The 25,864-nt window shown below is 27.9% G+C and overlaps 1 protein-coding gene across 2 annotated transcripts in view; it reads right to left on the bottom strand.

Moving 5' to 3' along the window:
• LOC100207220 (phospholipid-transporting ATPase ABCA1) overlaps nucleotides 1-25,864 on the bottom strand; it is a 77,453-nt gene that overhangs the window by 27,803 nt on the left and 23,786 nt on the right. For both annotated transcript variants that reach the window (XM_065790634.1, XM_065790635.1), the window contains 8 exons: nucleotides 21,556-21,752; nucleotides 18,147-18,332; nucleotides 13,004-13,233; nucleotides 5,925-5,973; nucleotides 5,217-5,403; nucleotides 4,268-5,107; nucleotides 3,086-3,191; nucleotides 1,092-1,203 (listed from right to left, as the gene is read on the bottom strand). In XM_065790634.1, the coding sequence (XP_065646706.1) occupies nucleotides 1,092-1,203; nucleotides 3,086-3,191; nucleotides 4,268-5,107; nucleotides 5,217-5,403; nucleotides 5,925-5,973; nucleotides 13,004-13,233; nucleotides 18,147-18,332; nucleotides 21,556-21,752 (1,907 nt within the window). The remainder of the gene's footprint in view (nucleotides 1-1,091; nucleotides 1,204-3,085; nucleotides 3,192-4,267; nucleotides 5,108-5,216; nucleotides 5,404-5,924; nucleotides 5,974-13,003; nucleotides 13,234-18,146; nucleotides 18,333-21,555; nucleotides 21,753-25,864) is intronic.

Below are 25,864 nucleotides of genomic sequence, written 5' to 3'. Positions count from 1 at the left end.
CCACTAGAGGGATTAGCATTAATACAGCTATGAATTTATCGAAGATGCAATATCAAGTTATGCGGAATAAATCAATTAAGTGTATATAAAATAACTGCCATTTAGTAAATGCAAATATCAGAAAATTAAACAATCTTCGAGTGGCATTTAGAAAAAGGAAGATGAGGAAATTTAGAAAAACACCTTTAAAATACCAACAATTCCAAGACATTATGAACAAATTAAATACAAATACATAACTAAAACATATAATTTTATAAGCACTAAATTAATATGTTTATTTAAAACAAAAATAGTCCAAAGCTTTTTTAATTGAAAAACGTTATGTAGATTTTGAGGATAATTATTTAAAAAAAAAAAAATTTGCAAAAATTTAACAATTTTAAAGAATTTTTATGAATGGTTCTAGCAAACTTGCCTTCATCTCTAGTAATTAAACGGATACATTTTGAGTAGAGTGGAGCACCATGTTTCAATAACAAAATTAAAAAAAAAAGTTTAAAAGATTTGGCTTTTGTGGGACTTTTGGCCATGGAAAAAAAATTCTGGCCCACTGAGCAGGGAATGTAAAGTCTAGAAACATTTTTTTTGTCAAAAAATCATTTTTAAATAAAATGCTAGATTTATATAGATTTTATTTAACTCCCTTTTTTTTTTTAAATCTTTAAATCTAAAAAAAATTTCAAACGCCAAACCCCCTGTTTCAAACATCGAACTCCCTGTATTTTATTCCCCACTGTAATTCATAAGCCTCTGGACATTTTTTAGAGCTCCGGGATACCTGGAACAAATATTGACTAAGAATAAATAATAACTTTGTTACTTTTAAAGCCAAAAATGTTTTATAGGACCTCACATCCTAGTTTAAAACATTCCAATTTAGTTATGATACTACCAGGGATGTGGAAGGCCACATTACTATCTTCCATTTTACAATAACACAAAAACACAAAAGTTAAAATTAATATTAGGGTTGTTTTTTTTCTTTATAAAAATGGAATGTCTGAAATACCTATATATTTGCTTAACCATTATTGTTTTTGTCATATAAAAAAATAAATTTATATTTGATAACAAGTTAAATTAACAACCGTAAGCAGCTGGGTCGCCCATTTTTGGTGTGACATATGCACGAAGTATAGCATTATTCATGGCATTAATAAAAGCTGGCATAGCATGAAAGCCTTTATTGCTAAACCAAACCTAAAAACAATAGTCAATAATCAACCTAAATAATGAATGATCAACATAATGAATTAAATACATATCTACTTATATATGACAGGTATCTACATATGTGACTGTTCGTATGGGAAAGATTATAACAAAACACTTTTTTTTCAACTGGATTACTTTAAAAGTTCATTTTTAAAAAATTTTCTCAAAAGTAATATCATTTTAAAAGTAAAACATTTTTTCATAGCAATTTGTATTAAACAAAAATTTATTTTAAAATTAAAAAATAATTTAAAAAACAAACAAGTTATTCAATTTTAAACACAATCTACTAATGCTCATAAGATTTAACTTAAAAAAATAAAAGAAATGATACAACAAAGTATAATACAAATGAAAAAATATGATGCAATGAATATAAATAACTAAATAAAATATGTTAAGATAACAAAAGTTCAGAGAAACACTTTGCTTAGAAAAATTAAAAATAATATAAAATGGAAATCAAAAAAATGGAAAAAATTAAGTACTTTGTGTTTTACTAACATTATTTCACTATTATTATAATATTATCTATTTACTTTAATTATAAACTTTTATATATTATAGTTCTCTAGGTAAAAATTATTTTTTATTACTATTTTTTATTTTTAGGTGCCCCAAGAAGTCCTTACGGTCTTATCACAGAGCACCGTGGAAGAGCATTTGAAAGGAAGTTCACGCCTCCTTCCTTACCGATGTTATAAAACTTGTTGAACCACAGGTCTCTAGTTTCTGAGGCAAGTGCACTAACCACTGCACTATGGGCGTTTAAATATTAATGTAAAAGGTAAAAAAATATATACCAAATAATAATAATAATAGTAACAATACTTGTATTTATGTAAAAGTTTATGCCAGAATATCTTTTATTAACAAAATCCTTTTAAAAAATACGATTTATAAACATTCTTACATGTGCAGTTTGCATAACATACAAAAATATATACCAAATAATAATAACAATAATATTATTATTAATAATAAAGCATGAGACCATAAAAAAAGAGAAATAAAAAAAAAAAAAAAATGGAAGGGTTATAAAACAATATAGGAAGACTTTAACCATCAAATGAGCAATTTTTCAAAATGTGTTTTGGCAGTGCAAGAAAATTCCACTGCCAAAACACATCTTTGTCAAAACTTTACACCCAACTTTTGATAAAATTGAATGGCTACATTTAATAGACGACAAGATTTGTGACAAATGACTGATATAGTGACAAATATTATACTTCAATTGCTCGTGGCAGTGGTAAACAAGTATATATACAAACATGTGGACAAATATGGCAGAATATTGCTTTTATGGCATGCAATTTGTAGTTGTGAAAAAGTTTTTGCGACATCAACTTTGACATCAGAAATTTATATTCAAGAGTGCCTTCAAAAGCAACTTTTGCCACTCATTCGATTGCACACTAGACCTTGTTTGTTTTGGCCTGACTTAGCTTAGTGCCACTACGCAAAAAAACTTTGGAGTGGTATAAATTGAGAAAGGGTAATTTTGTACCAAAAAAACTTTATACACTAAATTGCCTACAATTCTGGCCCATCAAATAATATTGGGGTATTGAAAAAAGGTATTTGAGTAAAACAAAAGCAGAAATTAATGGGCACCATTTTTTCTGCACAACACAAATTTTGAAACTAAAAGTATTTTTATATTTTTTAATTTCTTAACTTTAAAAAAAAATTAAAGAAATTTGTAAAAAACCTGAATATTTTTGAAAAGATTTTCCTTTCTAATTTTTTTCAATCTCATGCTTAATAACAATAAAATGATTACAATTTATATAAAAGTTTTATGCCAGAATATCTTTTATTAATAAAAACATTTAAAAAAAATATATCTTATAAACATTCTTACACGTGCAGTCTGCCTAACATACAACTTTTGAATATCCGTGTATTCAGACTCTTCTAACTTTTTTGTGATGGTGTTTTGTAAATCGCCAAACCCTAATGCTCCATATCTTGAATAAAGTAAAATAAAAACTTCATAAGAAGCAAATATAAAACTAAAATTATAAAACCAAACACAACCCCCACAGCTATCAGAAATATTGTTTTAAAATTATAAGTACTTAAAAAGCAATGTTGCTTTTTGTCATATGTCAGCTATAATATCACAGTTATTTCCAGACTTAAAATCTAAATGCATGTTTAAATAAGCAGTGTGATGTCATACTGAAATGGCCTGCTGCTGGGGGATTCAGTTCATACATTGACAATCTTATAGCCTGCTGCCACAAAAGGAGTACTGATGCATTGACTGAGGGTTTGGCGCAGGGCAGTAATCTTTTCTTTCATTAATCTTTGCTTTTTCTGCTTTTTCTGAAAAAGCTATAAAGATAAGCAAAGTGGGTAAGTAATTGCTGATCTAGATAGGCTATAGTAGATATATATATCAGCAGATGTATATCTACTAAAGGTTAGTTAGATATACAATTGCTCTAATATATATATATATATATATATATATATATATATATATATATATATATATATATATATATATATATATATATATATATATATATATATATATATATATATACACACACACGCATATATGCATGTGTTGCAAAAGAATTAACATAATAGTCCTGGTTTTCAGTATTCTTTGGAAATTTGTAAATATATACAATAAGAACTGTTAGATAATAAAGGCAGTTTTTTTGTACAGAGTGGTGCAGAGTAAACGCATATTTTTTGAACCGCTAGCACGCGGCGACGGGAGGGGGTTTTGACCTTTAACGAATGTTGGCAGATGGCCCAAACAATGCCGTTTCAGTCGCATTGGAGCATACATCATGTGTTTGTTTTCGAGCAGTTTTTTAGAAACAATGATTCTGTAGTCACAGTGCAACGTCTTTTCTGTCTATATTTTAGAGTTGGATGTCATGGTGCAGTGTCGAGGTAAATTTTTTATATAACAAAAAAATTTTTTTTTCCCCCTTCATTAAGCCAATAAATAATAAAATAAAAACAAACAACATAAAAACATATAAAAAAAATCTATGATTAATTTAAAGAAGTAATAAAAAACCTTCTTCGCTTGAACAAATAATTTGTATTGAGCAAGTAAGTTTTAAAATCTTCATTAGTAATATTTAAAAATGTATCTTGGGCAACACTTGTAAATGCTTCAGGTTTTCCTTCAATTCCTTTGTCACATTCAAAAATCCATTCTGGTATTTTACAATGACATGCAGGCTTTCCGTATGTTGGGAAATATGGTTTTTTAATATTTTGAAAATTTGGTGAAATTTTATCCGAACAATATTTATCAAAATATTTTTTTACATTTCTTTGCAAATACTTTATGCTCATAGAATGAGGGACTACTTGCCCATTCAGAACACAATCAGCACCAAAGCCAGAAGGAAGTTTGAGTGTATTTTCTAACCTGAAGGACAATGCTAAATCACCGTTTCTATTGTTTGTAAATGGAATATAAAATGGAGGTGGGTGAAACATAGCAGATGAAAGCACAAGAGGAGGGTAAGAATCTCCTTTAGGTTGAGCCAATGCAACAGACATTGCTATTGAAACAAATAATCCGGGTAAAAGAATATGTGTTAGTAACCCTTGAATGTTTCTTCGTGTATGGTGAAGTCGTTTTAATAACAATGCATAAAACTGTTGCCACAGGTGAAAACTTTTGCTAACAACCCTCGAACCAGATGCATGGTGTTTCCATAATTCAGTCTTTTTTGTTGAACGATTACATTCTTTTTGTCTAATTTTCTGTAGTACAGCTCTAGGATCTTGAATGTTGCCAGAATGCAAAGCAAAAGAAAGATCATTTGAAACAGCTCTTCGATGTCCACAATAATTGCCTGAAGGTGTACGCCGATGAGCACAATTTGAAACAAGTTTTGGTGAACTAAATAAAACCTTTAAATTTTATTTTTTATTGCAATCATTTTTAACAATATTTGAACAGTATTTGCAAATCACAAAAATTAAACAAGTAATAAAAAAAATCACAAAACCTAATGCTACTTGAATCTGAAGAAAGCGATCGAATATGTTTAGATCTTTGAATTACACCTTGTGCATGATTTTGAAGTAAAGGCAATTCATCAACTTCTGATCCTAGTTTTTCTATTAGCATAAAATCTCTTGAAGATGTAGATGTTGGAGAGCTTGGATGGTAAGAATTAACATTTGTTGTAAGCTCTAAAAAATAAGAAATACAAGCTAATTTATATTATACCAAATAATTAATAAAGACTATAATAATATTAACAATTATTAATAATTATTTTAATTAATTATTAATTATTTCATTAAATTATTAAATGACACAACTTTCTATAAAAATTCCTACAAAAAGAAAATTTAAATAGAGAAATTTTAAAACCAAATGTTAAGGAGAAGTAACTTTAAATTAACCCATTTAAAGCCAGATTACATTGTAACAAAAAAAGTTAAAAACATTATTTTATAGTAAATTTTTAAAATCTTAATTAAAATTCTTCAATTAAAATTAGGAAATTGTAATTAGTTTAGGCTTATATAAGTTTTCTGTTACATTAAAGATAAATCAAGGAAATTTATTACTTTAATGGTTTGAGAGTGTTTTTTGTCAATGAAAAACACCTAAATGTAGTAAAAATGATTTTTATAAAATAATAATATAATAATTATAAATTATATAATAAAAAAGATTTCAAAATAAAAATTTAAAAAATACATACCATTATCTTGTTCTCCTTGAATATTTGCTTCTGTAACTTTTAAAAATACCTGTGAATAAAGCTATTTTAAAAAACAACATATTTTTTTAACTTATGTATATATAAGAAAAAAAATGTAATTAATCAAAGTCATTTTTGGTATATTTAATTGGTGGATTTGTGAAAATAATTTTTCATAAGTCAAGAGATATTATAAGAAATTACAAGATATTATAAGGAATAAAACATATGGCTTATTTTTTCTGTGTCATTCCAAAACATCCAGATAATGTCACCATTAAGACCCTTTGGTCTTAGAATTGTTTTAATTCTAGCTCATTTGTAAAATTGTAATTTAAAATAGCATTATAAAATAGTATTTTACATTAAAAAACTATATATGTGTGTGTTGGCAATATTTTGCTGACGTTAATCTGTTACAGGTCAGCATCAGGTCGGCAAAAAAAACTTGGAACAATGATTTCACTGTAAAACATAGAAACAAGGTCGGCAATTTTTTGCCAACCTAAAACACTTCTAGGTCAGTAGTTAGATTGGCATTGCCAAATGCCGACCCTAATTCTGAGGGTTGATATATATATAATATATATAATATATATATATATATAATATATATATATATATATATATATATATATATATATATATATATATATATATATATATATATACACACTCCCATCCATAAGTGTGGACGCACCTATTGCAACTATAGATATTAAGAGAATAATTTTGATTTGTGACTTTAATAAAACAAATCGATAATTTTATGTTCTTTATTAGTTTTAAAGAGAAAAAAAAAATAGTATCAAAAATTATAACTAAAATAAAATGTTTTTATTTAAATCATCTTTTCGTCAAAATGGCCACCTTTAGCTTTGACTATCGCTTGGCAGATACATGGCATGAGATCAATCAACTTTTTTAAATATTCCTCATCAATATTTTTCCATATGTTTTGGATTGCCTCCCAAAGATCATTTATACCCCATGGTGGGGTTTTTCGGACTTCTCGATCTAAATGATCCCACAATAACTCAGTTGGGTTACAATCAGGACTCTGCGGTGGCCAAGTCATGACCTTCAACAATCCTTCCTCTTGTTTTTCATTTAAATATTGCTTAACCACTTTAGCAGTGTGTTTAGGATCGTTATCTTGTTGGAACACAAATCGTTCGCCAATTAATTCAGTTCTACAGACTAAAACATGTTCTTGCAAAATCTTTAAATAGACTTCTTTTGTCATTTTCCTGTCAATTTTAGCGATTGATCCCACTTGGCCACCACCAAAACAACCCAAAACCATTATATTCCCACCTCCATGCTTAATTGTTTGCATAGTACATTGCTCCAGCATTCTTTCTCCTACCTGACGACAAACAAATGACTGGTGTTTATTCCCAAAAATCTCAAACTTTGATTTGTCTGACCAAAGCACTCTATTCCACTCTTCTACTGTCCAATTCTTGTGTTCCTTGGCCCAGACTAATCTTTTTTGTTTGTGGGCGGTTGTAAGACGTGGTTTTTTAACAGCCACACAACCTCTAAGCCCTACTTCAAGAAGACGTATTTTTACTGTCGTTGTACTTATTTTTATGGTATGATGTTCATTAAAATCAGCGGCTAAATCTGATGCTGTGCATCTACGATTTTGTAAAGAATTAATTACTATGTACTTATCCTCTTTTTTCGTAGTAGAACAAAGTCTCCCTACTCTGATTGCAGAAAGACCGTTTCTACTTTTCTTTTAATCGTTTTACGAACACAACTCTCTGCTGAGGTGTCAACCAATTTCTCAATTAGAAAAGCCGAATGTATGAAGGGTCCAAATTTCTATACATTTTTCTAAATTTATCTGCCTTTTTTTTGCCATTTTAAAGAACAAATCTTATAAGAATACTAAAATAAAATAATTAATTTGAAAAAATGAGAAATAAAGTTAAAAAAATTTTTTCTACCGAAAATTGATAGTTCAAAATCAATCAAATCATTAATTTTCAAAAATTATAGATTTATTAATTTTTTAAAACAGAAAAAAAATCTTATAACACACTCAGCTTAAAAGTTTAACTAATAATGAGAATAGACAAAATAAAAAGTAATCTTATTTAAAAACTTATTTATTTTACAATACAAGTGAATATCGCTTAAAAATGTTTCTGTTTATCTTATTTTGTAAATAATAACAAATTTAATAATGTAAGAATATATTTCTTTTAAAAATATCTCTCTTAACTATGTTCTCACAGTACTTTATGATGAGACCAATGTAGACACTCTTAATTTTATTTATGAGTTAAAACGCGTTTTGTTTATTTTTGTAAGGTGCGTCCAAACTTACGAACCACTGTTAGAAAATTTTAGGGTGCATCATTGATGAAAATACCTGAAAAAATCCTTTTGAGGGGTGATAGTACATACCAATGTGATATCATTCCAAGTATTTTTAAAATCCAGGATTGGCGTCCATGAGAGAAATTTGCATTAAAATATTTGCTTATAACAGAAAAAAATGAAATCATCATTGCTTGAAAAAAAATGAATTAAACAACCAAATACTGCATTTCTTAACATTTATTTTGAAACAGATAAGCATTAAAATTGCACTTTTTAAAAATTGAGTGTTTTTTTGTTATTTGCCACAGCCCTACTGCTTAAAATTTGTCAAAATTGTTATTGTTTTTTGTTACGGTTAAACTTGAATTTTTTGTGTTTTTAGTTATTTTGAAAAAAATTTAAGTGAAGAAATTAAAGTTTTGAAATGCCAAACAAAGCAAAATCTCACACTGAGTGCCGAAACTATGTTTGCATTCTTTGCATGTCAAAAAGTGACAGATCACTGACACAATTTTTGATAAGCAGACTGACAAAACATTAACCAGAACCTTTAAATGATGATAGACTTCCACATGGGATGTGCATAAACTGTTGTTTCCATCTTCAGAAAATTGATGAAGGAAAGGCTACAAAGCCTTTTCCTAACCTCTATGACTTTTCTCCCATCCTTGTAAAACAACCCACACGAAATTCACCTGATTGCAACTGCATCATTTGCAAAATTGCAAAAACCAATGGAAAAACACCATTACCAATGACCAGCAATGTTGTCCCAGAGAGAAGCCCTCCCACAGTTCATAAGAGATGTTTACATTGTCTGACAATAGTTGGACCAGGATTACCACATCAATGTACCCCTGCAAAAAGATGGGTCAACCTACTAAGGCTAGCAAAAGAAGACACCAAAGGTGCAGAGGTTGTGGCTTCTTCTGAGTTGAAAACACATGATTCATCACCCAATGGTACTGTGTGACCAAGCAAGTGGAGGTCCTAAATTACCACTCAAACTTGGTATGTCCATTTAATTAATTTAGAAATTATTATTTTCTTGTTTATGCCTTAGAAAACCAATATTCATAAATCCACCATTCAATTTTTAAAAAATATTTAATCTTGTTTTAGGAAAAGCAGCACCAACTCAACTTTCAACAAGGAACCACTTCCTGCTGAAAGCTTGGTGAAAGTTCAGCTTAATACAGGGTTATCCAACAATTGCATGAAACAACTTGCTTCAACACTAAACTTCATCAGCCCTCAAAGAGTTGTTGAGCCTTACTTTGCTAAAAAATTTTCAGAACAAGGAAAGTTGCTCAATGACTACTTCACTGTTTCAAAAGTGAAATTTTCCAATTGTGATACAATCAGAGAAGTTGTACATTGCAAGGATGTTGCCAGCTTACTGCAGTTTGGGTTATCTGCACGAAATGTTCCTGATCAGCCTCTTGTTAAGATTGGAATTGATGGGGGTGGAGACTTTCTTAAGATGAATCTGGGTGTTCTAGAGACAACTCCAGTCCAACAAGTCCAGTCTTAAAATCACCAAAGCTTTGCAGCTCTTCCTTTAAAGACTCTGGAGTAAAAAAACAGCTTTTAATTGCCATCTCTGAAGGAATGCCAGAAACATATGAAAACATACAAAACCTTTTGAAACTGACACAGTCAAACTCATTTCACTTTGTTTTGTCTTGTGACATGAAAGTTGCAAATATCATCTGTGGAATTCAATCCCATGCCAGTAAACATCCATGTTGTTAGTGTGATGCTGATTCTTCAAAACTTGGACTATGTGGTTCTTTGAGAACATTTGGAGGCATTAAAAAAGCACACCAAGAATTCATTGCTCATGGAAATGATGTGAAAAAAGCTAAACAATTTGGAAATGTCATCCACTTACTTTTGTTAAACTTCCCAGATGAGTCCCTCATTCTGGATGCAATCCCACCCATGGAACTTCACTTGCTTCTTGGTGTTGTCAACTATCTCTACAAAAACTTGGCCAACATTTGGCCAGAATGCAAGACTTGGCCTGAGGCATTAAACATCCCTCTGCAGCCCTTCCATGGTGGACATTTTCAAGAAAACCACTGCCAAAAGCTGTTAAAAAATGTAGACATTCTTCAGGAAAAGGCTAAAGCTGCAGCTGCATTTGCAGCATTTCCATTCATTGATACATTCAGAAAGTTTGAAAAGGTGGTCGTGGCTTGTTTTGGAATGCAGCTTGATAAAAATTACCAAGAACACATTGAAAACTTCAGAAGTTCATACCATGATCTTCCTGCAACCATCACACTAAAGGTTCATGCTGTATTCTTCCATGTGTCTCAGTTTATCTCTCAGAATCATAAAGGTCTTGGCCATTATAGTGAACAAGCCACAGAAGCACTTCATTCAAATTTTAAGCCTCACTGGCAACGGTTCAAGAGGCAGACAACTCACCCAGAATATGGAAAGCATTTGCTTAACTGTGTTGTTGACTTTAACAGTAAGCATGTTTAGTTAGTGTAATGACATTCCAAACAGAAAGAAGAAAAAATTTGGTAGAGTAGAATAGAAGCTTATTTTTAATTTATTTTCTGAAACTAGTCTTTAGAAGCCTCTTTTATTCATGTGTTGCTTTGCTATTTTTGCAAAATATATAATTTTTGAATGAAATACAGAAAAAAACAATGTTCTATAAAGTTTTTTAATCAAGAATATGGGTTTTAATTATGACTATTATAGGAAAACATTGAAATGCAAATCACACCTCAAAAGGATTTTTTCGGGTGTTTTCATCAATGATACTAAAATTTTCTAACAGCGGGACGGTAGTGTATATAATATATATATATATATATATATATATAAATATATATATAATATATATATATATATATATATATATATATATATATATATATAAAAGTATATATATATATAAGTATATATATATAATATATATATATATATGTATATATATATAATATATAAGTATATATATACATATATACATATATATATATATATATATATATATATATATATATATATATATATATATATATATATATATATATATATATATATATATATGTATGTATGTATATATATATAGGGTATTAACCAGGAATAAATTTGATACAGCATTTTGAAGAAATTGGGAATTTGTCAAAATCTTTCCCAATCATTCGCCCCCCTTTGTTGAGATTTAAATGTGTTCCATGTGTTTATAAAATGATGATTATTTATGAAGTTTTTATAAAATTTCGTTTCTTTTGAGACCCAACATGATATACTTTTAGAGAACCATTATTTTGATAATTATAGGGTCCCATCTGATGTTTAAGGGTCTTAAAGTACCCCTAAAAATATTTTTTCGAAAAAATTTTTAATTCTAGTTTTATTTTATTATATAAAACACAATAATGATTTTTTATTGAGATATCATAGTTTTCCTACAATTACTGAAAAAAAAAATTGAGAAAAATCAATTATAAAATTAAAAATCATGTACACTACTTAGATAAATCATCAAAAATCACTAACACAAAAATCTTTTGCAGTGTTATTTTTAAAAAAAGATATTTTCTATTGAATTCTACAAGGTTCAATTATCTAATTAACATTTTTTCAAATTCTTCTTTTTTTCCTCCTTTTTTTACCAAAATATAAAATGCCAGGATGCCACCTTAATTATAAAAGAATATTGATAGCAAGCAATTGCATGCTAACATGGCAACAAAGAATACTAATAATTATTTTTTCATTCAGAGTCATAAAATGTTACTAAGACTACGGTTCATTTAAACATTTATATTTGCTTTTAGGTTTTAAATTCAAGCAAGCAGTGAATCTAGTTTTCTTGTTTTTTAAATTTCTAGCACCATTTTGTTGTAATAAAAAAAAACATTCTTGTTATTAAACAAATTTAATTTTTGTATTAATATAAGTATTCAATTTACATTTTTAATAAAAACAGTAAAGTGAAGAAATCTATTTTCCTCATTAAATAAATTTCTAGTACCAGTTTGTTAAAATCATAAATCATTTTTTGTATTTAACTCATAATTTAGAGGTGGTTACTTAAAAAAGTAAGTCAAGAAATGATAGTAGATAAGTAAAAAAAGATTTTCATTGATGTGAATACCTAATTCAGTTGATAAAAAAAAAAAAAAAAAAAAAAAGAAAACAAACAAAAAAAGAAAAACAATAACTAAAAGACTTTAGATCAACAGATCGACATCGCTGAATGCTAACCTTAGTTCTAAGTCAAGGTCTATTGTCTTTTGAAGCCCCTAAGGTTATTAGGAATTCTTTTTTTAGACATAAAAGAATTCCTAATAACCTAAATAAGTTTTGGGATCCCAATTGTTGCTTTTTTTATTAAAAGGAGACGGTTAAAAATAGTATTCATGCCACTGAATAGGTTCCAAAGAAAAAAGATGTCTATTTAATTATATTAGACTTAATTTTCTCTAAAAACATCTTAAATTTTTTTTCTTATTTTATTTTTGATAATTTATGATAAATATAATTATTGTTAAAAAAACAAACGTAATTCTAAGGAACATTTATTACTTTTTTGATATATTTTCTTATACATTATACTTTATTAATTTACTATTGCAAAATAAAGAAAATGTGACAATGCTGGTTTTTCCACTGAAGTCTTTATATGGAATGACCCATTTAACAATTTTAAAAGTTTTATAAATTAAATTAATAAAACTGAATTTCATAAAAAAAATATATAAAAAATATACTTCTTCAAGAGTAGTGTCGTGTAGACCAAAACTAGAACATCCTAACAATTCCTTGTTATCTTCTAAACGTTCAATAAGATTTCTAAGTTTTCCTTTTTTGTCTTTCCCTTTGTCAGGTAATATGTAGGATATTTCATATGGTGTCTCACAAAGAAGCTGAGCAGTTGGAATACTTTTTTTGATGAATGATGTTAACTCAGTGACATTGTTGTTAACTAGCACATCACACTCTAAAATATAAGGAATGTTTATTTTCTTATTTAATCTTTATAATATATAGAGTAAACTGGGGTAAGAGTAAATGGTTTAGCTTCAAATTCAAACATTTTTTTAAAGAAAAAATACTTTATGTTTATTTTTTGTTTTGTTTTAAAGGACTTTTTAAATTATATAAATATATAAAAATTAAGAAAAAATATTTTTAAAATCTTTAAAAAAAATCGATTTTTATGAAGAAAAAAAACGTTTACTTTTCTCCTTATAATTGGCGAAAAGTAAACTAGTTAATTTTTAATAACAATTTTTTAAGAAAATCAAAATTAATTAAAAATAAAATGAAAACTAATCTTATTAGAAGTTAAGTTTACAAAAAACTATTTTAATCAAATATACAAAAAAAAACTATTTATTAATTAAAAAAAGAGTTGCTTTATCGGCAGAAGCAGGTTTGCGGCATTTTTTCATGCAAAAAAACTCTTCACCAATTTTGTATTTTTTGGGTAAACACGATCGACAAACCCAAGATTTGCAACTAAAAGCTTCACATTGGTACCACATTTTGTTTTGAGTTAACAATGGTTCTTACCAAACTCTACAGCACTTTTTGCACCTCTTAATGTCTTTGTCTTGTCTTGGTTTTTTTGAACCTTGCACTTGCTAAGTTTCATCTGAAGCTTCACTAAAGTGAATTTTGCATTTATTTAATTGCTTTGACTTATTGGCCTCATTGTCTTGCTTTAGTTTCTTGAGAACCTCAGATGTACTTAGACACAGGCCTTCAACTCTCGGAATGCTGACTCTTGGGTTTTTTTGCAAGTCAATATGGTGGCACTGTAAAACATATTTCAAATTGCCTTCGAGTCTTTAAGTTAAGTGTTGCAACATTTGATACGTTTGAGAATGAGTCACTATTGAGAATGAAGCAGGCTCGGATGAAGATGATGAAGCATGCTGAGACGGTACTTGAAATGTTTGAGCAACTTATTATTTTTTAGATAAATTGCAAAGGCTGCCATATTTATTTACGTTTTAAATAATTAATAACTATTAATTAGTTTAACCACGCTCATCTTAAAGCATAAGTGTGAGCAATTAGCATGCTTACTCCTCCCCCAAAAAAACATTTAAATTGGTTTTTTGCTCATAACTTTTTTCCGAAACTAGCAAATTCAATTTTGAAAAGAAAATCTTTATATAATACAAGACACCCTTATTTGTTTAGTAAAATTTAATTTTAGTTTTGGGAGTTTTAAAGTTGATTTTTTAGAGAGAAAAAACTTTTTTTTTTTTACGAGGGTGAGAATTTTGAGGTTTGCTTAGGCAAAATTAAATTTTTTAAAATAATTTTTACACCTTTAGATAGAACACAAAATTCTCTACAAAACGGTGCCTCGCATTTTTAAAGATTTTTTGTTTTAGCTTTCAATAAATGCAAAAGAAACAAAATTGACAAAACCATTAACTTTTTTTTTTCGTTTATTCTTACCCTACTTTACTCTATTGAACATAATTACTGCTATTTTTCCTTTAAATTTGTTAACATTTTATATTTATACTGGAATAAATAATAATAATACATAATATTTTATTGCATTTGTCTTTCATTTACTTTCATATGAAAAGTCACATGATCCAATTCTGGTATCATGGTTAAAGAAGTTAAAGTTTTTTCATTTACCTCCCCGAGGTCATGAGGGCAGTCAAGGAAGTGATTAATCTTTTCATATTATTTTTATTTATTTTTTCATAACTGTTATTGATTTTTTTCATTGTTACAACCCTCTCTCAACCCTACATCTTCCAAACAAAAACCAGACCAGACAAAAAAAAGAACAGACAAACAAGACTACTAGTCAGAGAAACAAGCGCTACACTATTAGGTATGTGGTGAAGATCCAACTCCAAATTTCTCATTTACAAAGGGAGTGCTCTACTACTACACTAGTATTGCATAAAATAAAACTCCTTAGCCATGGTGAAGACAACTTTTCTTAGGAAAAAAAAACTTCTTTAAAGCACAAGTTGCTTAAAAGGCTCTTAAACTTTAGATGGTAATCTTTTTCTAATTTTGTCACACACTAAATACTCAGTTTTATAATATGCAAAAAAGTTTTTTGTCAGAATGAGTATCTAATGGCAAAAATCTGGTTATTAATCTGTTTAAAAAGAGAAGTTTAACTAATGTTAGACTTCCATTTCATTCGGATTAACTATAATAAAAAAAAATTATTCACAGGCCTTAACCCTTTAAAGCATGCTTTTTTTGACAAGTATAAAAAAAAATCAATATTTTTTATCTTTTATTCATCAAGTATTTTTATTAGTAAAAATTATGTTTTTTTATTTATGTTTTTCTTACAAAAACAATTTACGCCAACCGCAATTGTGTCTAGCAAGCTCAACTCTTTTGTTTTCTAGTAAAAAGTTTTTTTGGATTCTGTATTTCTATTCTAGAATATAATTAAGTGTAAAAATTACATAAGCATAAAACACATTAGTTTGCGCATGCACATTAAGAATATTTAATTAACTAAATATTGAATTTAGTTAGATAATTTTAATTCACACTATTGACAAGTCAAGTTGCAGAAATCACATAGGTGAAAAAAAATCCACACAGGTGAAAAAAAAAACCACACTGGTGAAAAAAAGAAGCTGTAAATAATGAAGAAAGAAAAAATTTCAAAGAAGGAAAATAAAATGTGACAATTTTTAAATTAGATCTAAAATTCATCAAAAAGGACAAACTATGTTTTAAATCTAAATTTATCTACAAACAATTTTTGTCAAACCAAAATTTTTTCTTAAAACCCAGGTTTCTTCACAAATAAATTTTTTTTACAGAAAAAGTTACTATATTGACATTGATTGACATTGCAGTTTTAAATAAAAAATACTTAACACATTAGCCTAATGTGAATTTTGACATTGATTGACATTGCAGGCTTTGTTTTAAATAAAAAATGCATAACGCATTAGCCTAATGTTAACTTGAAGTCACGAAGTTATCTTTATTTTTTTATTTTTTAAAGACATTAATTTTAAATTACTGCAATAATACGGCAAAACAAATTAAATATTATTCAACTCATTTTTTATTACTATTATTAATATTAGGGAATGGGAATTACTATTATTAATATTAGGGAAATTATTACTATTATTAATATTAGGGAATGGGAATTACTATTATTAATATTAGGGAAATTATTACTATTATTAATATTAGGGAATGGGAATTACTATTATTAATATTAGGGAATGTTTACTTTCTTTCAATTTTTTTTTATATTAATAAAATTTAATATTACGTTTTTAAAAATGTTTGATATAAACAAATTACTTTCTTTTCTCAATGTTTGTATAAATGAATTAAAATATGTTAAATTTATCAAATGAATATTATTTTACTAGCGATTTTGTTGTGAAAGGATTTTATCCAACACCATTTATTAAAATTATACCGCTGTATATATCATTTATTAAAAAATAATCGCTGCGCTTTAAATTGCGTTATAAAAAAAAGTTTAACTTATATTTTGTGTAAATTTTTGATGCAGCCTTGGAACATGTTTATTTAAAATTTAATTTTGAGTAAAAAAAATGTTTAGGAAGGAAAACGGAAAAAATAATTGCGATAAAAATGAGCTTTTTTTATTTTTTTAGAATTAAAAAATTATAAATATTGAACTATATTAAGTAATATTTTTAAATAAATTTGACTGTTAAGTTAAAAAAAACAATATTAAGTAATATCTTTAAATAAATTTGACAGTTAAGTTAAACTCAAGCATTAACTTTAATTTTAATAAACTTAAATATATTTTTTTAATCAGAATTAAATTATATATTTAAATCAAAATTAAATTTTTTTTTTACCAGAATAAAATTATATACTTTTATTAAATTAGTTTTAAATTAAATAAAATAAAATATTAAATAAAATTTTTTATCAGAATTAAATTATATTATTTGATGTTTGCTTCAAGCCTAAAGTATTACTGTTTTTCAAGTAAAAAAATCTATCATTATATAAAATTTAACTTCTTTTATTATTAACTTTCTTTTAATTATTAAATAGAAATCTAAGTAAATTTTTTCTTAATTGCAATCAAAAGTTGTATAAATATTCTTCTGCTGATTCAGAAGATAAATAAGAGTTTTAATTATAAAAATTTCTTTTATGGTTTATTTTATTTTTTGCGTTTTGTTTAATGACTTCGTATACAAAAAAAAAAAGTCGTTAACTATAAACAATTTTATTTTGCGTTACTAAATATTTCAATAAAATAATTAGGCCGATAGAGATTAAGTTTTCGCAATTTTTAATATTATTTGAGTTTTTTTCATTAGTAATTAACGTTAAAATCTAACATAATTGTCAAACTTTTTTACATAATCGTCATTCAAAAGATGATGCGGTTTTTTACAAAATTAATTACTTCTTTTATCTTACCGCTTATAAAATAATTTAAAAGTTAAAAAATTATTAATATTATAAAAAGTCGCTTAATAAAAATCACTCTAAGCGTACATAAAATTACTTAATCCATACGTAAATTGCCAGCAGCTTAACACTTTAAAACAAGGCCTGCATTGGCAACAAATTTTTTCTCCGCAATTTTTGAGCACTTTGGTATAAAGTATATAGTTTAATGTAAGGTGAATATTTTCATTGAAGGTGCATATATTAATGCAAGATGAATATAATGCATATTTCGATGTTGGGTGAACATTTTTATGCAAGGTGAATACTTTCATACTTTCATGTAGTTGTTAAGTAAAAAGAAAAGTCTATTGTGACCATTTGGTCTTGGAGAAAATTCCCCGTAACTTACTTTTTCATTAAAAAATTAATTCAGCAATTAAGTAATTTTAGTATTTTAATAAAAATAAAACACACAAAAATATATTGATAAATTACCATCTGAAAGTATTGATGATTTTTTTTCTTCCTTTACAAGAGTCAAGTGATAGCCGTCACCAAACTTGGTTTTTAAAAATAATGAAGAACCACAACAGCGTAATTTTCCATGAGAAATAATCGCAATACGATCACCAAGAATGTCAGCTTCATCCATAAAATGAGTTGATAATAAGATTGTCCTATCTAAAAAGTAAAACATTTTCTATAAAAATTTATATATTATATTTTGTGTGTGTGCGTGTACACACACACACACACACACACACACACACACACACACACACACACACACACACACACACACACACACACACACACATATATATATATATATACATGTATATATATATATATATATATATATATATATATATATATATATATATATATATATATATATATATATATATATATATATATATATATATATAGACACACACACACACACACACACACACACACACACACACACACACACACACACACACACACACACACAAACACATATATATATATATATACATGTATATATATATATATATATATATATATATATATATATATATATATATATATATATATATATACACACACACACACACACATCAGATATACATTTGCAGATTTTTTCGCTGATTTTTTCTTTGTACATTTTTTTGGAAAAAGCAAAAATAATGAAAAACTAGATTGCTGCCCCAACGGTTTGATCTCTTTAAAACTATCATCTCATTTCTCTTGGTTATCTGAATCCCCCTATCATCATACCTCTTACAATTACCTTAAAACTGACTGGGACTCTTTCTGTGGTTTTCTTCATGATGGCCCTTGGGTAGAAATCTTTCATCTTCGTGCTTACAAATGTGTTCTTATGTAACTTCTTGGAATTAGGCTGGCATGAAATCTTTTATTCCCTCTCGACAATTCCAACTCAAGCCTCACTCTTCTCCAACGTTTTCCTCTTATTGTGCTGCTGCAATTGCCAATGAAAACCATTACTTCCATATCTATCAGCAATTCTTCAGAAACAGACATTTGTTTATTACTGCTACAAACCATTGTAAAAAGGTTTTATCTAACGCCAAAGCCCGCTATTCCCAAGTCACAAAATCTCCTATTTCATTTCAAAAATTAGGCTCTCCTGACTTCTGGAGAATCTTTAACAGTATCTATACTAAAATCTGGGCAAATTATTCCACCTCTTTTATATGGTTCAGAATTTGTTACTTCACCTAAAAACAAAGCTGAATTGTTTGCTAAGAACTTCTCATCAATATGGTCTCTTGGTTCCACTAGTCTGTTATAGTCTTGCAGAAATGTTTGTCAGAACCGTCGTTTTTCCTTTCAAAACTATTTAACAAGTGCTAATCAGAGTCTTGTTTTCCAGCCTGCTGGAAAGCAGCATCTGTAATCCCTGTTTTCAAAATTCTGGAGAGCGATCTGACTTGTCTAACTACCATCCTATCAGTCTTCTTACTATCATAAGCAAAATTTTTGAGTCTTTAATAAAAAATTGCCTAATCTCTCATCTTGAATCTAATAACTTACTATCTGATTATCAATATGGATTTTGATCTTCTCGTTCTACTGCTGATTCGTTAACGGTAATAACTAATAGGTTTTATCGTGCATTAGATAGATTTGGATATCGTGCATTAGATAGATAGATTAGATAGAGGTTTTATCATGCATTAGATAGATGTGGAGAGGCTGTCGCTATCAAGGCTATTGCTCTCAATATTTCTAAAGTCTTTGATAAAGTTTGGCATGCTGGTCTTCTCCAAAAGCTTTCTTCTGATGGTGTATCAGGTAACATCTTTATGATTATTAAATCCTTTCTTACCAATCATAGTATAAAAGTTGTCCTCAATGGACAGTACTCTTCTTCATATCTTGTAACTTCAGAGGTTCCTCAAGGTTCTATCCTTGGCCCTATTTTAATTTACATTAACGATCTCCCAGAAATTCTTACATCTAAGGTGGCATTGTTTGCTGATGATACTACCATTTATTCTTGTCTTGAAAAGAAGCCAACACTCTCTGATTGCTTAAAGGGCAAATTTGAGCTTGAAAAGGATCTCACTACTGCTACAGCATGGGGCTCTCAGTGGCTGGTGAACTTTAATTCAGATAAAAAAAATTTGCAGCCAATGATTATCGCAATAGTCTAGATCTTCCTGTATCTATGAACAGTACTCCATCCATCAACTACCCTTCATCTCCTAGGATTAACTCCTTCTTCCGATCTTTTTCGGAAACCATATATCAAATCTGTTGCAAAATTAGCATCTGCTAAGGCTGCATCTCTTTATTGCGCTTGCCACTTTCTTAATCAGGATTCTATTCTTTAACTCTATAAATCTCAAATCCGTACTTAAATGGAATACTGTTGCCATATCTGGAGCGAACCTTTGAATGAAGCCTTTTCTCTTAGACAAGGTGCAAAAACGTATTGTAAACATAGTTGGACCAGCTCTTGCAGCCAACCTCTAACTATTATCACATAGTTGTAATGTTGCTTCCTTTCTTCTTTCTATAGATGCTATAATTGGCACTGCTCTAAAGAGCTAGTGTCTCTTGTACCATCTACTAAAATTCATTCTCATATTAACCATCATTTAAGTCTCATCCTTTTACTGTAACTGTTCCTAAGCACTCTAAAAATTCTTATTAGTCTAGTTTTTTTCCTCAAACATCAGTTCTTTGGAATTCACTTCCTTTATCTTGGTTTCCTGATTTATATAATTTTCAATCTTTTAAATTATGTTAGTCATTATCTTTTTCTATAAACTTTATCCTGTTTCTTCTAGCAACTTTTAACTCTAATAGTGGTTGCCTGCAGCCTTGTTGGAAGTAAAGATGTTAAATATATATATATATATATATATATATATATATATATATATATATATATATATATATATATATATATATATATATATATATATATATACATATATATTTATATATATACATATATATATATATATACATATATATATATATATATACATATATATTTATATATATACATATATATATATACATATATATTTATATATATATACATATATACATATAGACATATATACATATACATATATATATATATATATATATATATATATATATATATATATATATATATATATATATATATATATATATATATATATATATATATGTATATATATATATATATATATATATATATATATATATATATATATATATATATATATATATATATATATATATATATATATATATATATATATATATATATATATATGTAGACCAAACAAAAACTGAAAATACTTATTTGTGTTTTTAAATTTATTATGTTTGAGCATTAGTTTTAAGTGATTATAATTTTAAAAATATTATACTTTAAATATTACATTTATACCGCTTTTATATTTTTCAAGTAACTCCCAAATAGCTCTGCGAGCATAAGGATCAACTCCTGCAGTTGGTTCATCTAAAATCACTGTTCTTGAACCACCAACAAAAGCTATTGCAACTGAAAGTTTTCGCTTCATTCCACCTGATAAAGTATTAACTTTACTGTTCCGCTTTTCAGGCATGCTTATGTCTTTCAGAATTCTAAAATATTATATGAATTATTTTAGCAACTGTTTAAAGTTATTTCTAAAAAAAAAAGTTATTATTTCCACAATTAAGAACTTCAATTATTAAAAATTAACAATTCAGTGTCAATAAGACTGTCAGGAACACTTCCCTTAACCCTTTCAGTGCGTGATTAAGTTTAAACGCCGTACGGAGAAATGAAACTTAAAAAAAAAAAAAAAATTAAAAAAACAACTATTTTGAATTTTAGTTTATTTTTTGTAGTTTTTAAAAGAATTTAAGAAATGCAATGTATTTAATTCAAAACTGTTGTATGATAATTAGAAAAGCATCCAGGGCACAGTCCAACACAACATGACTGACACTTCTAACTGGTGCAGACGAGTTTGGTACCCAGCAACACATTTTATCTTTTTTCCTGAACTAATTTTGACAAGGTTATGACCATATAAAGGATTGTTAATCGCTGTGTGTTGAGGAAGTGGATATGGTACAATTGTACTTCTAGCCACTTCAATCTCCCTAGATGTTCGACGTTTAGTTACTATTTTCACTGGTTGATACCCTCCAGCTAAACTTTCCACAATTGCCATCATAAAACTTATTCTAGACATGGGCTTATGTTCATTAATGTTAAGCTTATACAATAGGTAGCTGTTTAGAATAGCCCTGCCAAATAAAGAAAAGGCAACTTTTGTAGCCCACTTTATTATCTTACGCTCTGACAGGTACACGTAGAGCTGTGCATCTCCCAAATCTACTCCTCCCATAGTTCGATTATAAAAGGCAACAACATTTGGCTTCATAACTAAATTACCTCTTCTGTTACGCAATTTAGTAAAACCTGCTTTGGCAACAGTAGACAGTAATACAGGTTTTTTTTTACCATCTTGGTATGCAACACATAACAAAGAACGTTTTCTATATTCGCAAACTTCTTCATTTTTTTATTTTGTTTTAAGAGCAGATTTCTGGCAGACCTTTTCTGTTTACTCTCACTGTGCCTGTTGCTGTGGTTTGATGTAGATATAGATCCAATAGCAGTTGTGGAGAAGTATAATAGTTATCTTTACCTAAGTGATAACCTTGATGGAGGAGGTTGGTTTGACGCAAAAGATGAAAAACCAAGTTGTAAGTCATACCATGGGCAACAGCTGCTTCATCTGAATCTTTACCTCCCTTGTAAATTTTATACAGAGACATATAACCATTGGTGCTGTCTGAAACACACCATAATTTTATTCCAAACCAAGAATGACGCTTGTTTGGCATATATTGGCAGAGATGTGGTGTCTTTCCCTTGTAACCAATCATGCTCTCATCTATAGAAATATCTTTTTGAGGAATATAAAAATACAGAAATTTTTTGTTAAAATGTCAAACTAAATACTGAACTTTATAATTCTTATTTAGTTGTTGTTGATTAGGGATAGAGATATCAGTAAAGTGAATAAACTTAAGCAAAAATTGAAAACGGTCACGATTGAAGTGAGTAACAAACCAGGGAGTGGAAGCACAAGGATGACTAATATCCCAATATAATTAATACTAGCTTTCTTGATAAGGCCCATATTAACAACAACACCAAGGAATGCCTTTATGTCTAAAAGATTTGTTTTTCCTTGCTTTATCCATACATGACCAATCAACAATGGATGGGATCTCAAATGTTGTTGGCTACTTTGTATCCATGCATCAGCATACTGGTTTGTATAAGTTACTAAATTTTCCGAAAATTCTGTTGTGAAAAATAAGTCAACATAGTCAATGGGCTTTGACTATGGTGAAATAGTATGTTTTGGTCCTGGTACACCAGTAAAAAGAAAAACATTTGGGCCATTATTATCTCCTACAACAGGAAGTCACATCATCAACATCAGCATCATCATCAGAACCGGAGTCTACATAAAAAATAAAAACTTTAAATGCTTAGATTTGGTGATATATTTAAATTAAATAATATTGTACACAATTTTTCAATAAAAAATATTGTGCCTTCATCAAATAAGCTTCACTGCTACTTAAATATTCTTCGCTTGTACAACTTTCTTCTTCTGTAAAACTTTCTTCGCTGTCACTCATCTTTAATACAAAATATACACAAACAATATACCAAAAGATAGAAAAAACTTGCTCTATTTAATGGTACTATTTTTAGTTTATGAACAGCGGTATTTTTGCAGAAAAAGTCATAGTTTTGAAGAACACTTTCAAAGCAAAGATCGTGGCTTTATGTGCTCTGATGGTATAGCAACGATCGTGGCTCCCCGTGCTCAAAGGGTTAAATAATTTCCAAATTATTATGTTAAAGGTTTTTTTCCTTAAAAAAAAACAACATCTTTTTACTATAAGAATAAATGAATGATCTTTTAAAAATTATTGTGATCAATTTTTTGAACTTTTGTTAATGCCATAGAGTTTAACTAAAAAAAACATTCATAATCACTTAGCTTTTTGAACTTTTTTATGCATCACAGTTTTTTGCATTTGATCAGGTTAATTAAAAAAAACACATCAAGTATCACATTTACAGTTGTAATAATATTATTCACACTAGTTACTAGATTACTTAAAGTTTTTGTTAATAATGGTCATCTACTTAATTATACAACACAAAATATTTTTACGTCTTATGTTATCATCATTAACTTGTATTTTAGGATTGTTAGATTTTTATTCAAAATTTTTTAATTTACTGAAAAAGATGCTAAATGACAATTAGACATATTTTTGCGCATATATATTATAGTATATATATATATATATATATATATATATATATATATATATATATATATATATATATATATATATATATATATATATATATATATATATATATATATATATATATATATATATATATATATATATATATATATATATATATATATATATATATATATATAGTTTTTTCTTTTTAACTTATCCATTTACTCATGTTTTTAAAAACTGTAAAAAGTTCAAATGTATATCAAAGAGTTCTACTATTATGAAGATTTTTATATGTACTTGTGCATGATTTTACCAAAGGATTATTCATTTTAAAAACATTAAAAGCACACAGGTGTTAGATTGGAAGCAAAATAATTATTGGCACAAAAAAATAAAATTTTGGTAAGTTTAAGTCTTAAATTATATTTACATATGAAATACATAAAATACATGTAACCCATGAGTTTTGATTAATTGAATAAAATTGATTAATTTATAGCAACATGCATATTGTAAAACAACATTTTACGATGTTGTTTTACATTGTGCATTTTATGATGTTGTTTTACAATGTGCAACAATTTCTCAAAGAAACTTAGTTGTGGATTTGGTAAATAATGGTAAGACCTACAGAGAAGTTAATAAGCAGACTGGAATCCCTTTTTCGAACTGTTAGCAACATTATAAAAAAGTATAACTTGAATGGGACTATAACTGATATAGCAGGAAGAGGCCGTAAAAGAAAAATATCTGCTGCCATTGATAGAAACATCATCTTACAAGTCAAGCAAAACAGATTTGAAGCTGCTCAAAGGATTGTAGATGATTTCAGCTCAAACTATCCGAAACAGAACTCAAACTACCATGAAATCCTTGCTCTCAGCAAGGATTTCATGGTAGAGTATGTTGCAAAAAACCCTATGTGACTCTAGACATAAAACAAAGATTATTATTTGGAAAAAAGTATGTTAAAAAGACGATTGAGTACTGGAAGAAAGTAATTTGGAGTGATAAATCCAAATTAACTTTTTAATCAAATTTAACCTGGTCGCATCAGATGGACAACAAAAAGTTTGGCGAAAACAAGGCGAGGCATACAAACGATGTGTACCAAATAGCAACTAGACTTTTTGCTCTAGTTGCGAACACTTATGCAAAGCATAAACAAAACAACTACAAAAAAAGTACACAGGGTGCAGCAGCAATTCGCGAACTTTTTATGACATTTTTTAAAATGAATTTTTAAAGCACTAAAAAATAATATTCATGGAGTAATAATAAAAGAGAAGTTTAAGATAAATACTTTTTCCACCTTTCTCCTTTTTATTTGATCACTGCCTCAAGCCTAAGACGGAAGAACTGGCAGGTGCTTATTATATAGTCCCTTGACATTGAGTTCCAAGCACGGGTAA

Source organism: Hydra vulgaris, chromosome 02, assembly GCF_038396675.1.
Source record: "Hydra vulgaris chromosome 02, alternate assembly HydraT2T_AEP".
NCBI classification, from domain to species: domain Eukaryota; kingdom Metazoa; phylum Cnidaria; class Hydrozoa; order Anthoathecata; family Hydridae; genus Hydra; species Hydra vulgaris.
The sequence above is the reverse complement of the archived record's forward strand: the minus strand, read 5'-3'. Positions and strand labels throughout refer to the sequence as shown.